We start from the raw sequence: 14,884 nt of genomic DNA on the forward strand, positions 1-14,884 counted from the left end.
ACTAAAATGGAGAAAATCTCTTTAAAAAGACACTTTATCATATCAGCTGGGTGCTGCTGAATCTCACGAGGATTTCCCACCGCCACAACACAAAGACACACACACACACACACACACACGGATCCCTTGACAAAGGATTGTTTATAAAAAAAATAGTAGGGAAACTAGGAAGAAAGTCAACCATCACCACCCTATCAAATTATATGAAGTCAGCCTGAAAAATGGAATGCTCTATATTTCTAGGAATAATTTGACATATCTTTAATATTGTCAGATATGCCAATATTCCAGTGAAGAGCACAACAGACTTGTCTATAACTAAAACAAAGGAAAGAGCTGCTAAAAAATTAACAAAGCATTTGTCTTGTCAAAATGATATGCACCACAGTTGCTAACCTGCCTTCAGAGGAAAAAACAAAACAAAATCGCTTGACACTATAGCATAGAATACCTTTAGAAATCTATGTATTATTTTAGCTACAGTTGCTAAATTTTCAAAACACTGCACCTAACTTTAGAATGCACACTAACCTTCGTTCCCATTTACAATGGCCAGGGAAATCCAACAGGGCTTGTCTACACTATGGGCACTACAGTGGCACAGCTGTTGCGCTGTAGCTATGCTGTTATAGCACCATATAGACGCTTTTTATAGCGATGGAAAGAGTTTTTCTGTTGCTGTAGCTAATCCACCTTGTGAGTTATGGTAGCTAGGCCAATCTAATTTTAAAAGTAGACCAGGCCCAACTTGGCACTTTTCTAGCTAATCACACTTAAACGTTTCTTGGTACTAAGAAGGTAGGCTATGATCTTGCCAAAATTCAAGTTAAACAGACCATGAGTATTTGGATAGGAAACCTCAGGAGGCTAAACTAAGGTCTTCTCGACAAACAAACTTGCACTGGTTTAATAAATCGGGCACTTATCTTAGTTTAATAGTGGCTTTTATTGGTTTAGCTTAAGACATTCAGGAGGTTGCACTACTTAACTAAACTGGTTTAAATTCACACCTGGGGTTAAACCAGGGCAACTCTCTGTACAGACAAACCCTGTGATGTTGGCAATGCAGTGGGCACTTAAAGACAATGATCTTGCAAACTCACATACTCAATTTTAAGCGCTTTAAAAGTTTCATTCACATCAATGGGTCTACTCACATGCATACATTTTTGCAGGATCAGAGCCCAAGTCAGTATTGAACAAATTCCAAGGTACAGTACTATTGTGCATTTGCTCATGATGTTGCAGTCGTTCAGTGAGACACAAACAAAAAAAACTAAAGTAAAAAAACTGGATGAGTTTCTCCCCCTCACCCCACCCCAAATAAAAACATTTTTCAATTAGTTCTAGTTATTATTCTGTGGTGCTTCTTGTTAGACCAAGTGTACTAGCTACTAGCCTAAAGCAACATACATACTTTTTTTCTTTTTTTAAACTCAACATGCCCCTAACCTTTCAGTTGGATCTTGTAGTTCCTATCCCTCTTCCATCCCTCCCTCCCCACACTGGTGTTACCATGGTGTTGTATGCTGTTAAGTATGTGCTGAATTCTACCTTACAATTGGCAAGATTAGATGATTCTCATAAAAGGCCTGCAGAGTGCTTTGAGACCATTCATGATGAAAGGATATACATTATAAAATTATATTCTTCTACAGAAGTTGTAACAACGTGACCACCAAGGTGGATGTTTGAAGATCTGACATGTAAAACGCCTTCCTAAAGAAACTGCTTTGTGTACTTTACTTTTTATCATGTCATGATAAAAAAAACAAACCCACACTATTAAATGATTTTTAAACCTATTATAGGCAACAGCTAGGATTATTACAGAGATTAGACTTTTTTATTCTAGTTTATTTACTGTGTACATTTCACAGCACTTTGTATGCAGTCAGTTTCACTCTTTCCCATGAATAGTCAGTTTCCTCTATTTGTGCAACTGTTAACAAAGAAAGGGAGAGAAACATTTTCACAGGGATAGGAAAATGTACTTTTAAAAAACTGGTAGTGACATTTGGAACAGGTGTACTACTTAAAATTTTATTTTTTTCCCTTAAACTGATAGATTTCAAGTTTAGTGTGCCCCTTCGAAAGAATTTTCCTATACTCATTTCCAACACTATTAAAATATTGTTTATAAATAGGACAAAATTGAGAAGTGTAAAGTCAATGTAATCTGGAGACAAGGATAGCTACAAACAGATACATTTTTACTTTAGGAAGAGAAAAGTTATATTGCTTCTGTATTTGGCTCAGGTAAGATCATTACTGAAATACTCCACCCTGTTCTATTACCATAGTTCAAGAAGGATGTTGAAAAATTGGATGGGGTTCACAGAAGGGCCATAAGAATGACTAAAGGATTGGAAAACCATGCCTTATAGCAAGAGATTCAAGGAACTCAATCTATTTAGTTTATCAAAGTGAAGATTTGGGGCAAGAGATATCTTATTTAAAAAAAAAAGGTTCTTCAGTCTAGCAGACAAAGGTATAACAAGATCCATCAGCTAAAAGTATAAGCTAGCCAAATTTAGATTAGACACTCCATCACTGGACATTTTAAAATCAAGAACTGGATGTTTTTCTAAAAGATGTGCCCTAGATCAAACAGGAATTCAGGGCATTCCCATGGCCTATCTATCATGCAGGAGGTCTTCTTAGATGATCACAATAGTCCCTTCTGGGCTTACGATCATCTATGAATCCTTCCATGCTAGCTAGCATTGATTGCTCTCCTGAAAGGTGCTTTTCTTGAATAAGTGGGGAGGAGAAAGGGGTGGGGAGAAAAAACAGTCTTTTCCATTCCATACTTGATTTATGCCCCAAAAGTATAGCATGCTAAAACTGCACAAACGTAAGGTTTGATAAAATCTTTATGAAATCTCACACAATATTCACAGCAAAAATCCTACAAAAGTAACCCATCCACTTAAGGCTTTTTCCCTTCACTTAAGACAGTGCTTATTTATAGCCTTGTTTATACTACTCTGGTCAGAAACCCTCAATCTGAAAGAATAGTTGCAGTTGCTTTCACAGTTTATCTACCCTTTCCTCCCTCACTAAGTTAACTGCCCAGGTGTCATGAGCCCTGGAACAAAACAAGATTTTTTTGTTACAAACATTTTCTACAGGACTGTAATTCATCAACAAGGAAAGTCATCTCAGAGAGAGACACGATTCAAGCAAACTCAACCACAGAGTAATATCACCGCCGCTAAGAATCATTAAATACTATCACAAAGCAGAGTTGACATTCTATCGCAAGCCATGTGCTGTTTCAGCAAATTTCTATTTATTCATGTTGTTTTGCTCTAGAGGAGAACTGATTAGACAGACATAATACAACAGCTTTTATTAGCTGTGTGTGTTCCTCTTCTAGACTAGCAGAACACACAGTAAGAAAACATGGTACTTCAGCTACAGTCAAAACATGGATCATGACAATTCTAGATTAAGCTAACTCAGAACCTACCATTCGTTTTTAAAAACACTCGGGAAGTTTTACCTCATTAGACAAAGTGATTACAGTGACATTGCTTTTCCCTAAATAGCTATTCTCATAGTACAAATTAATTTTATTGTAGTGCAATTACTGAATGTTATAGTTTTAAGTACCAATGTGTTGAAGCAAATTAATACCATTCCTCCGTTGTTCCTGTGATTAAGGATCTCATCAGAAGTCCTCAGAAGAATGATATTAACAAGTCAATTTAGCCCAACTTAAACATTTTTAAAAGGGAATTTTGAAAGGCGAACCCAAGGCTATGTCTACACTACAAGTACTACAGCAGCGCACAGCTGCAACTGTGCCAATATGAACACCTGCTACAGGGGACAGAAGTGGATTTTCCGTTGCTGCAGTAAACCCACCCCCATGCTAGGCCTATGGAAGAATTATTTCATTGACCTGGAGGTGTCTATAACAGGATATAGGTTGGCTTAACTACATAGCTCAGGCATGTGAATTTTTCACACCCCTGGGTGTCATAGCAAGGTTGACCTAAGTTTGAGGTGTAGACTAGGCCTAAGCATTTGAGAACATTCCACGTTAACCAACACAAACCACACAGGTCAGCCTCATTAGTCTATATTGGTACAAAACTGCAGTCCAAGAGTGTAAAAAAGAAAACACTACAATTAACAGTTTTCAAATCTTCAAATGCACCAAAGGAGCAAGGAAGTCCAGAAAAAAAAGCATACATGGCCAGAAAAATCATATATGTCATTGCTTACATAGAAAATGCCTGACTGAATCAGACCATTGGTCCAGCTTGTGCAGTATCTTGTATCTGTCAGAGTGAATACTAGATTCTTCTGACCAACCCCCTCCCCCCGCAGACATATTTCCTTTTGTTGAGTCCCATTGTGTTACTGATTTGTGAAGAATCAGTGCTCCTTACAGTCTTCCAAAGTTTCATTAATTTGAAGAATTGTATCATTGGCAAACTTCATTGGCTTGCTGTCTACTTCTTCCTCCACGTCACTGATATCAAACACTGGTCCCAATACTGCCTTGGAACAAACCAATATCAGCTCCATTTATCATTACTTACCACAACTACAATGCCTATTGCTCAAAATTAACATGGTCAGGTTGAAATATAGACAACTTAAAACAAATAGTTGAAAGTTGTTCCACATATTTCACTTGCTGCTGTGTATCTTTGTCAATGATTTTTGTTTCACACCCATATTTTAATCAATGTTTTTCTCTCCTGTGTTGCCCCATGCAAGACCCCACAAACAGGGGAAATGGACATAACTAATTATATAAGTGAAACAATTAAACTGGGATATGCAAAGTGCTGGCAAGTGCACAAAGGAAACTGAAAGAAGTAGAAAACTATTTTCCCTTTAAGTAATCTCAGTTACTTCTTGTAATAAAATAGTTTTAAAGCTTTTCTAACAGAAATGTAATTTTTTTTTAAAAATACTGATAGTGTTCCTTTAATTAGTTTTTAACCTACATTAGAACTCTGCACCTAACTCCACCATAATTTTCCTTAATAGTCACCAGGCCCGGACGCCCTGGGTGAACTTGTATTTTGGCCCCATTTCTTTGAGTTTGAGACCAGCAGCATGGGGCGCAGGGTATGAGGATCAGTTCCGGGCTGCGGAGCCCAGGTGGGCTGCACAGGGAGGAGTTTCTGAGCCCAGGGGCTCTCATGGCCATATACTCCCTGATCATCTAGAACAGGGGTCGGCAACCTTTCAGAAGCGGTGTGCCGAGTCTTCGTTTATTCACTCTGATTTAAGATTTTGCGTGCCAGTAATACATTTTATTATTTTTAGAAGGTCTCTTTCTTTAAGTCTATAATATATAACTAAACTATTGTTGTATATAAGGTTTTTAAAATGTTTAAGAAGCTTCATTTAAAATTAAATTAAAATGCAGAGCCCCCTGACCAGTGGCCAGGACCCAGGCAGTGTGAGTGCCACTGAAAATCAGCTCGTGTGCCGCCTTTGGCACCCGTGCCATAGGTTGCCTACCCCTGATCTAGCAGGAGGAGACCAGGTGTTCAGCCACCACTCATGTCCGTGGGAAAGGCGGACCTAGGGGCTGGCTCGCCTGCTCTGACAGCTGGCAACTCTAAGTGGCATTGCCTGCACCCTGCCCAGCTGGCCCCGCCTGGCCAAAGGCTCCAGCCCTGGGCTTGCCTGCACTCACCCCTGTTCCGGCAGCCCAGATCTGGCAGCTTGAGGTACTTGGATGGCACCCCCCTAACCCCTAGGCAGTTGCCTACATCGCCCACTGACCCATAAGGCTGGCCCTGATTGTCACTTATGAGGAACACTTTCAAAAACTTCTTGAAAATCTAAATAATGGATCCACAAATTGCCTTTAACCAGTTAGACAAGTGCTATTTCCCTTAAAGTCATGTTGATATGGCACTGCTGATTCGCTTACATTTAATAAGAAGGCCTTTCCATGCTTTTAATAAATTGTTGAGGTGTTTAACAGTGCTGTAGGCGGATAAACATCCTTCATATAAAGGACTCTGCTGTCCAGGTAATTTCCCAGGATAGTCCACTTCTTATTACAAGTTGCCCACTAAACACTTACGGTAAGTCCACCACAACCAGATTCAACTCCCTGAAAAGCCTAAGAGAATAGACAAGTTCTGCCTGCAATTCCCTCCCTCCATTTTAAAATACAAGGGCGGTCAGTCTGAGTGTCTCTGCTAATTTCTAGTGTTGTTATACTACACAGGGAAAGAGGCAGTCTTTCAGGTCCTAGGCCCCAAACCAATAAGTGTTATACTTCTCAATGCCCCATGAAAGGCTTTAAATAACTTCTCTGTTTTGACCATTATTCCTACCTATGATTTCTTATTTCAAGTGAACCGGCTGGGAGACCTGGAGCTTTAAGGAACAGCAGAACTATTTTGAAGTTTTGAGGCTATAAACGGCGTAGTTAGTGATGGGTTTGCAAGTGGTTATATTGGCCATTATATATAAAATACAATTACAGCTTTGAAGGGTCACAGTTAGTTAATACACCTCTACCCCGATATAACGCTGTCCTTGGGAGCCAAAAAATCTTACCACGTTATAGGTGAAACCACGTTATATCGAACTTGCTTTGATCTGCCGGAGTGTGCAGCCCCGCCCCCTGGAGCACTGCTTTACCGCATTATATCCAAATTCATGTTATATCAGGTTGCGTTATATCGGGGTAGAGGTGTATTAATAATTTTGATGAAGGTGGAACGTGACCACGGTTAGTTACCACACTTATTTTTGCAGAATGTGCAGTGAAGTTTTTCATAAACACAAATGGTTACAAACTTAGTGGGATTTTGGGGAACCCCTGCATATTAATCTAACTCTTATTTGCAATCACAAATGTGAGATATAAAATGTTTTCATCCCTTTAAACATCTGCAACCAGAAAGAGGTTCTCTCTCCAAAATCTGAAAGCACGTATATGCCATTTATGCATTTATTTTCCATTACATACTAGCTGATGTTCAATATTGCTAATGCTCATCAATCAGACAATTACTTTCCCTCAATTATTTCCAGAGAATAGATACTAAGGAGTAAAAAGTGTTAGCAGTTCACTGAGGCCCTATCTCCATGGGACCAACAATTATGTAAATACAGTGAACACAGCCAAGGTTTTCTAAGGGCTTGCCTACATGATGGCAGAGGCATTAGAAGTTATTTTGTGTGCTTTAATGTAGTCTTGTTTCAAACAGCACTTTATTAACACACACTAGGGAACTCTAGCATGCATCAGCAGGGTCCACATAGGCCAGTTAGCGCACGAGACGCTTGTGTGCATTAGAAGTTACTGGCAAGTGGTGAGGAATAACCCAGTGTGGACAAGCCCTTAGAGTACTAGTGAATTTTGGTTTTCCTACTTAACACTAAAAGCACATGACCATCTGCCCTCTGAAAATCAGGCCTCCTTAAACAATCTCAACTTGGGGACTGAAAATCACTAGCATTTTGAAAGTCTTGGCAATTTAAAACAAACCGAAATCACCCCCTTCCCCAAAAAAACAAAATAGTTATAATACGGTTTGGCTTCAGCCATACTTCTGACCAATTCTATCATAATCTGATTCAGCCACAATAGTACCTAGGCGCACCAATCAAGGACCCATTGTACTGGGTGCTCTAAAGACATGCAGTAAAAAGACAGTCATTGCTCCAAATTGTTTACAGTCTAGGGCCTGATTTTACAAGGAGCTTCAGGCACCCCCCCACCCCCTAAATGAATGGGGCTCTGCCTGAGTGCAGAGTTTCTTCTAGCATCGGAGTCTAAATTAGGTTACATCCATGGTTAAACCATACTTAAGGACTTACACAAAGTGAAAAACACAGATGACAATACAAACTATTATGTAAGACATTCAACAAACACTGTCATGTAGTTTTATTTACTCTACACGTGGAAATTACATAAATCAACATTTTATTTAGTGGGAATGCAAGTTACACACATTTTGTAGATTCCTGAGATTCTGAATTTTGATTTTTGGTATATTCTTTAGCAAAAATATATTTTTTTAAATGGATGCAAGTTGGTGCTTTAGTACCAAAGGTCCCTGATTAGTGTGGCAGAAAAATCATTCTTGAGATCAGGAAACACTGGAATGAGGTTTGCATGTTCACTTCTTCGCCGCTCCCAACCAGGGCAATATACTCCTTTAAATGAGCATAAAGGAGAGACTAGAGAGAAGTCTCTTTATCAATCAGATGGATTGAATTGTTCCATAATGGAAAAAGAACAATCAACATGAATCAGATTCAACATGAACACATAGTAAAAGAAGTCAGTCAGTTACCTATTAACCTCCCTTACAGATCAGGTTTCAAGGATTCAGGAATAAAGGCAGTGAATATAATAAAAAAATTTCAAGTAATACTACCCCTAAAAGCCCCTGTTCTTCGTGTATCTTTAGTGATTATTGAAATATAACCACTGCCTGTGAAAAAATACCAAGAGAGAGAGCTCCAGCAAATTCTGATTATCAGTGGTTACAGCTATTGGCAGTTTCAAAAACAAAAAAACAAAAAAAAAAAATCAAAGCACTCCTTCAGATTAGTCAGAAAACCATGTTAAATTAATAGCTCACCATAAATCACTCTCTACAGCCATACTATGAGTGTATGCATGAGAGAGACTTTTCCATATCACTTAGCCTAACACACAATGCAGATAAATAATATCTAGCATATGTAAATTTCCTTGCCTGTTACCCTCTGATAGGAAAGATTTTCCTGTCTCAAGTGATCATCCTTAGCTCTGAATATTGCAACTCTATGCTGATAGGAGGGCCGTTATCGGTCTCAAATATATTTCTGAAAAAATGTTTATTTTCTCTTTAAAACAGACAACATTTCTTTAAAAGCTTTCTGACCTGAGAGTGAAAAGGCAATGCCCCACCTCAGGCCCTAGGAGAGGGCTCTAGAACCTCCTGCTTCCTAGGATGCTCATTTTGAACACTTCTTTGACATGAAATGCCAATCTAGTGGATGTCACCGGTGAAGTGAATACACCTTTTACACTGACTCTAGATTTAGGGGAAAAAGAAGAAGTCTCCCCACTCCCCACAAATGACAAGACTAAGGTCAATGAATTAAGTGGTTTAAAGCAAGGTCCCAACCTTTTCATCTGGTTGCTATTTCCCCAGTAGGTCAGTGGAGAAAGTATAAGGTGGAGGCGAGTGTGGTCCCTCTACCCTGAGCATCATCTTACTCTTCTCCCCCCACCCATCTACCCCCAATCCCAACACACAAAAGGAAAGACTCCCCCCCCTCTAAAAAAAACTAAGCTCACCCTCCCAAGTCTCCCTCTCCAAAAATGAGGCAAGGCCTCCCTTCTCTCCCCTGCCCCCATAGGGCTCACTCTTCCCCCACAATCCAGTATCCTCCCGCCAAAAATATTTGGGTCCACCCCCCCCCCATCATCACCCCCTCGCTATCCCCCTCCCTGGCCGGGGAAGGAGAAGCAGCAGCAGCAGCCCGGGGCCCTGACTGAGTCCCGGACCCAGGAGCTCCCACCCAGGGCCCTAGCTGCGACCGCCCCGCACTCTCCCCGCGACCTGCGCCGAGCCCCGGGGGCAAGCAGGGCCTGGGGCCCTCGAGCGGGCTGCCGGGGAGCGGCTCTGCCCCAGCCCGGCCCCCCTCACCTTGTAGTACACGTCGAACTGGATGTTCTCGGGCAGAGAGCGGATGTCGCGGCGCCGGGCCCGCCCGTAACTATCCACCACGGCCGAGATCGCCGTGTTATAGAGCGTCTCGGGCACCCACTCCAGCTCCACCGCCGCCATCTTGGGTGTGCGGAGCCGCCGCCACCACCGCCTGCCTGCCCGGCCCGCTCCACCTCCCCCCGGGGGGCTCCCACCGCCCAGCAGCACCCGGACGCTCTCCGCCCGGGGAGGGCCAGGAGGAGCCAGCGGCCGCGGCGCCGGAGAGCGCGCACGGCGAGGGGGTGGGGAGATGAGGCAGGGGGGTGATTTGCTCCCGCTGGGCCGGAGCCGGAGCCGGAGCCGGGGGGAGGCGTCAGGGAGAAGGTCTGGGGAGGGAAGGAGGAGGGACGGGAGAGAATGGGGAAGGTGTGAGGGGAGGAAGGGCCGGCTGAGGGGCGCCCGGGGGAGGTGACGGGGCAGAGAGGGAGGTGGTGACGCCAAGTAGGGGGTGAGGAGCTGGGGAGTGAGGAGGCGGTGTAAGGGGGGCACGGGGGGAGTGGAAAGGGGGGAGCAGAGGGGGAAAGGGGGTGCAGAGAGGGGAAGAGGGGTGCATTTGGGTCGGGGGGAAGAGGGAGAAAGGCTGGGAAGATGCGAGGCCAGTGGAACTCGTGGAGATACAGTGGGCCTAAAACTGGTGTCAGGGAGGGGAAAACCCGGCTCTGGTTGTGGAGAGAAGCAGCTGTGAATTGTAGTCACCGGTGCCATGCAATGCCCTGTGTCCTGGCCCCACCAAATTGACTTCTAAATTATTTTCCTTATTCATGTCGTATTCGTATCCAAAAAACACTGGGGGCTGTCCCTGCTATGAAGGAGGTACAGTCTGATAAAACAAGGGGTGTGGGGGGAAGAGAGAGAACATACAGTACAAGCAAAAACACTGGTCCTGGCTCTAAATATTCAGTAACTTCCTAACCTGGGACTGTAATATTTTTTTTCAGTTATGAGCTAAAATGTGGATCCCAGTACCCTTCAGCCTTGTCTTCACTAAGAGAAAGGGTGGGCTTTTTTTGTTTATGTTTTTACCATGCATTAATTAATACATAGTGTGGATGAGATTATTTGTAGTTTTAGCAGGTTGAGGTCGTAAACACTAGGGAGGTGCAGGAGCTTAGTTTTACCTCAACTTGCTAACGTGTAAAACAACAACTGCCTTGTCCTTACTGGAATATAACAGTGTATAAATTACCATGTGTTAGCTAAAACAGGGTAGAATATAGCTTTTTTCCCCCTAATGTAGATGCAAACTTTGACTGATTATGGAAATGATGCTATCCTGAAGAAGAGCTCTGTATGGTCTAGTCTCTCTCACCAACAGAAGTTGGTCCAGTAAAAGATGTTACCTCACCCACCTTGTCTCTCTACTGTCATTAGCCACTGTCCCATTTTTCTCCTTACCGTGTTGTTTCAGAGTTATTTTCTCTAACTTGCCTTCCTTATAGGGCCTACCCATCCCATTAAGGATTGTGGTAGTTAGTTCTCTGCCATTATTCATAGACTCAGAGATTGTAGGAACACAGGGAATATTAGGATCATCTAGTCTGAAAAAGAAGCCTATTTGCAGCCACCTACCCAAGCAGAATGCAGGCAGAAAGTAAGAATATGCACAGCAGACATTCTCAGAAATCTGCAGAATGTAGGTCTTACAGTGAATTACTATAGCTCAGGATCAATGGCTGCAGTTAAATGCCATGAGTTAAGAACCATGACTTTGAGTTAGGGACTTCTATATTGTAAATGTTTTTATTGCAAACATGGATAGATAAAATCACAGATCTATACAGGGCCGGCTCCAGGCACCAGCTCAGCTAGCAGGTGCATGGGGTGGCCAAGGGGAAGGGGTGGCACGTTGGGCTCTTCGGCGGCAATTCAGCGGTGGGTCCCTCGGTCCCTCTCGGAGGGAAGGACCTGCCGCTGAATGCTGCTGAAGAAGAAAGAGGCTTTTTTTTTTTTCCCCGCCGCTTGGGGCGGCAAAAAACCCTGGAGCCAGCCCTGGCTGGGGATCCAGCATGGGAGCTGTAGTTCCTTGCCTAGCTCCCTGCCTATAGAGCCAGCCCTGGAGCAGGGAAAGAACTACATTTCCCAGCAATTCCTTGGCAGCTATCAACAGGAAAGGGAGGCGTAGGGAGTGAGGTAGCTGAGCCATGCTGCAGCTTGCTGTGAGTTGAAAGGGGTGGCACTGTGAATGGGGAACAAGTATGCCCAAGGAGTAGAAGGCTTTGCCCCAGGTATCCCCTTCAGAAGACTTCCCCAGACTGGATTAGGGATACTGGTGTGACCTCACCTTGCAGCCCCCAAAGAAGAAATTGGGTGGAGTAAATGGACAGTGCCCCTCTCTATCTGAAGCCTAGCAAGGGAGGTACGTGGATCCCACTAGAATTTAAAATGAAAAGTAAGGGAGGGGAAGCTCTGGACCTGGGCAGCTTTAGATACAGTACCAGGCACTTAGGAGGATTTCCACTTCTGAGCCATGGAAGCAGAAATTGACTTTTCCTTTCCAGATTTAGCTAATATTCAGAAAGGGAATCTAGCACCTGCCTTCCAGATTTGAACACCCTCAAAATTCAGGAGTGCTCAAGCTCAATTCGGGCAGCTGTTACTTCATTTCTCCCAAATCAAATATACTGATCCACTGTAACTTGCTGTAGAAAAAGTAGGATAAAATTGAGCAAGAAATGCTTCCCAGTGGTTTTTAGGACTGGAATTGCTATTTTCAACAACCATTGCCTTTTAGTTTTATTTGTTTAAAAAGAAGACAGTGATATTGCATTGGCAAATTCCCTATAGAAAGAAAGAGTGGAACAAAAGAATAATAAAGGCACCTCAACTTTTCCTCATTTATGGAGGACAGTCTTATAATATGCATCCAGATATCCTCCAATCACACAAGCTGAAAATTGTTCCACTTTACTGCAGTTCTGTAACCATATGGGAACCAATCCTGTCTGTGTTCTATGCACATCCAAAATTCCTGCTGAATGACCTGCCCTTGGAGTGAGTTACCAGTGACCCAGGGCTGGGACAGCAGGAGGGTGCAGGTTGGGGGGAGAGCCCAGTGCTGGGGCATTAGGGTGTATGGGGGGAGGGGAGAACCCAGGGCTGGGGAAGTAGGGGAGTGCGGGGGGAGCCCAGGGATGGGGTGGGGGGGGCAGCCAACATTTTTTTTTGCTTGGGGCAGTAAAAAAACCTAGAGCCGGCCCTGGAGCTATAACTGTTCGGAAACGGTGTTTCAGCCTCGATCCAGGATTAGTCCAACCTGCCATGTCCAATGTAGGATTGCTGCCAACAACATATTACTTTATCCTTTCTAAAAGTTCCAAGGGATTGGGCTTTCATCTGTTTCCAATAATCTTGTAGATGTCACTGTCAAAGGTTTTGTTTTTCAAATACAGGTTGCAAGAGGATATTTTCCTTTTAGGATTTTTTCCCTTGACAGAGTATCAGTAACCATTATTTCTCTTCTCCTTTCTTTTGTTGTCTCTCAAAATGTTGGCTAGCATACTTCTGTTATTGTCTGATAATTCTGCAGAGTGGATAACAGGATACATCCTCACTGGGTAGGAATGAGCTTCCCCTGTTGGGATTTTGTAGCATATCCTTCACCCCTTAAGAGTAAATGAATTAAGGTATAATAGAATTATACAAAGGGCAAGTACAGTACATTTAATAATACTTATTACTTTATTCCTAATAGACTTTATGGATAGTCTTTTATATAACCTCAAAATACTTAAAAATTAATTAACCCTCACTAAAGCTCTGTGAGGTTATCCTATCCATTTCACAGATTGAGAGAAAGCAGTTGACATGCCCAAGAGTCACAGATTTCAAGGCCAGAGGGGAGCACTAATCATCTAGTCCAGGGGTTCTCAAACTAGGAGTAGGGGTCGTGAGGTTATTACATGGGGAGTCACGAACTACGAGCCTCCATCCCAAACCCCGCTTTGCCTCCAGCATTTATAATGGTGTTAAATATATTAAAAAATATTTTTAATTTATGAGGGGGGTCAAACTCAGAGGCTTGCTATATGAAAGGGGTCACCAGTACAAAAGTTTGAGAACCACTGATCTAGTCTGTCCTCCTGTACAACACAGGCCATAGAACTTCTCCAAAATAAAGATTGCACAATGAGTCCGTTGGTTTTTTACTATTTTAAATTTTACATTAATGGTTATTAACCTTGTTAAAAAGGCTGTCTGTGGATTTTCTGTACTTGTGCGTTTCTCACTATTGCGAGAGAGAAATGTACAATATACATTTCTTAACTCTCTGGAAAATGTTGAATAGGTAGGAGTGTGGTTACTTTTAATAATGTTATCCAAGTCTGACTTTGAGCTTGTTTTCCTGGTCTCAATTTATTAGCATGCATTATGTTCCATCTCTATGAATTCTGTTGTTTGAGATTTGTCACTTGGCCTTATTATGTCTGACAAATATGCCTGCTTTCTTCATTTAGCTGGCTTTAATTATAGAAACTGGCTGACCTACTTTATTCACTGTAACTGTTCTGCAATGCTTACATACACTGCTTATCTGTTTTTATTTTGTAATAATCTTCTGGTTGCTTAAAAATAATGTATTTCTTTAAGCCATATTATTAATTTATAAGCAGAATGTGTACCATTCAATGACCTCTTTAATGCACGTATATTAATAACAATTATGCATGCCCAAGTTGCTAAAGTCAGAAAACATCTTTAGTTATGTCTACAGTACAGAGACTATTCCGGCATATCATGTCACTTATGTAGGTACTTAGACTGTATTAAAGTCCCCCCTTAACCGTCTCTTTGTTAAGCAAAATAGATTTTAATCTTGGAATGTATCACTATAAGTCATGTTTTCTAATCCTTTAATCATTCTTGTGGCTCTTCTCTGAACCCTCTCCAATTTATCAACATTCTTCTTGAATTGTGGGCTCTAGAACAGGACACAGTATTCCAGCAGTGGTCACATCAGTGCCCAATACAGCGGTAAAATAACCTCTCTAACCCTACTCGATATTCCCTGTTTGTGCATCCCAGGATTGATTCGCTCTTTTGGCCACAGCATCACACTAGAAGCTCATATCTGACGACTATCCATGACAATTGCCAAATATTTTTCAGAGTCACTGCTTCCCAGAATAGAGTCCCCCATCCTGTAAGCATGGCCAATGTTCTTTGTTCCTAGATGTATA

At 42.2% G+C, this 14,884-nt stretch overlaps 1 protein-coding gene across 1 annotated transcript in view; it reads right to left on the bottom strand.

Moving 5' to 3' along the window:
• APPBP2 (amyloid beta precursor protein binding protein 2) overlaps positions 1 to 9,985 on the bottom strand; it is a 41,051-nt gene extending 31,066 nt beyond the window's left edge. The window contains exon 1 of the mRNA XM_039507733.1: positions 9,648 to 9,985. Within this exon, the coding sequence (XP_039363667.1) occupies positions 9,648 to 9,788 (141 nt within the window). The 5' untranslated portion in view covers positions 9,789 to 9,985. The remainder of the gene's footprint in view (positions 1 to 9,647) is intronic.
• Between the last annotated feature and the right edge of the window lie 4,899 nt (positions 9,986 to 14,884).

This window comes from Mauremys reevesii, linkage group 20 (assembly GCF_016161935.1).
Source record: "Mauremys reevesii isolate NIE-2019 linkage group 20, ASM1616193v1, whole genome shotgun sequence".
In the NCBI taxonomy this organism is placed as follows: domain Eukaryota; kingdom Metazoa; phylum Chordata; order Testudines; family Geoemydidae; genus Mauremys; species Mauremys reevesii.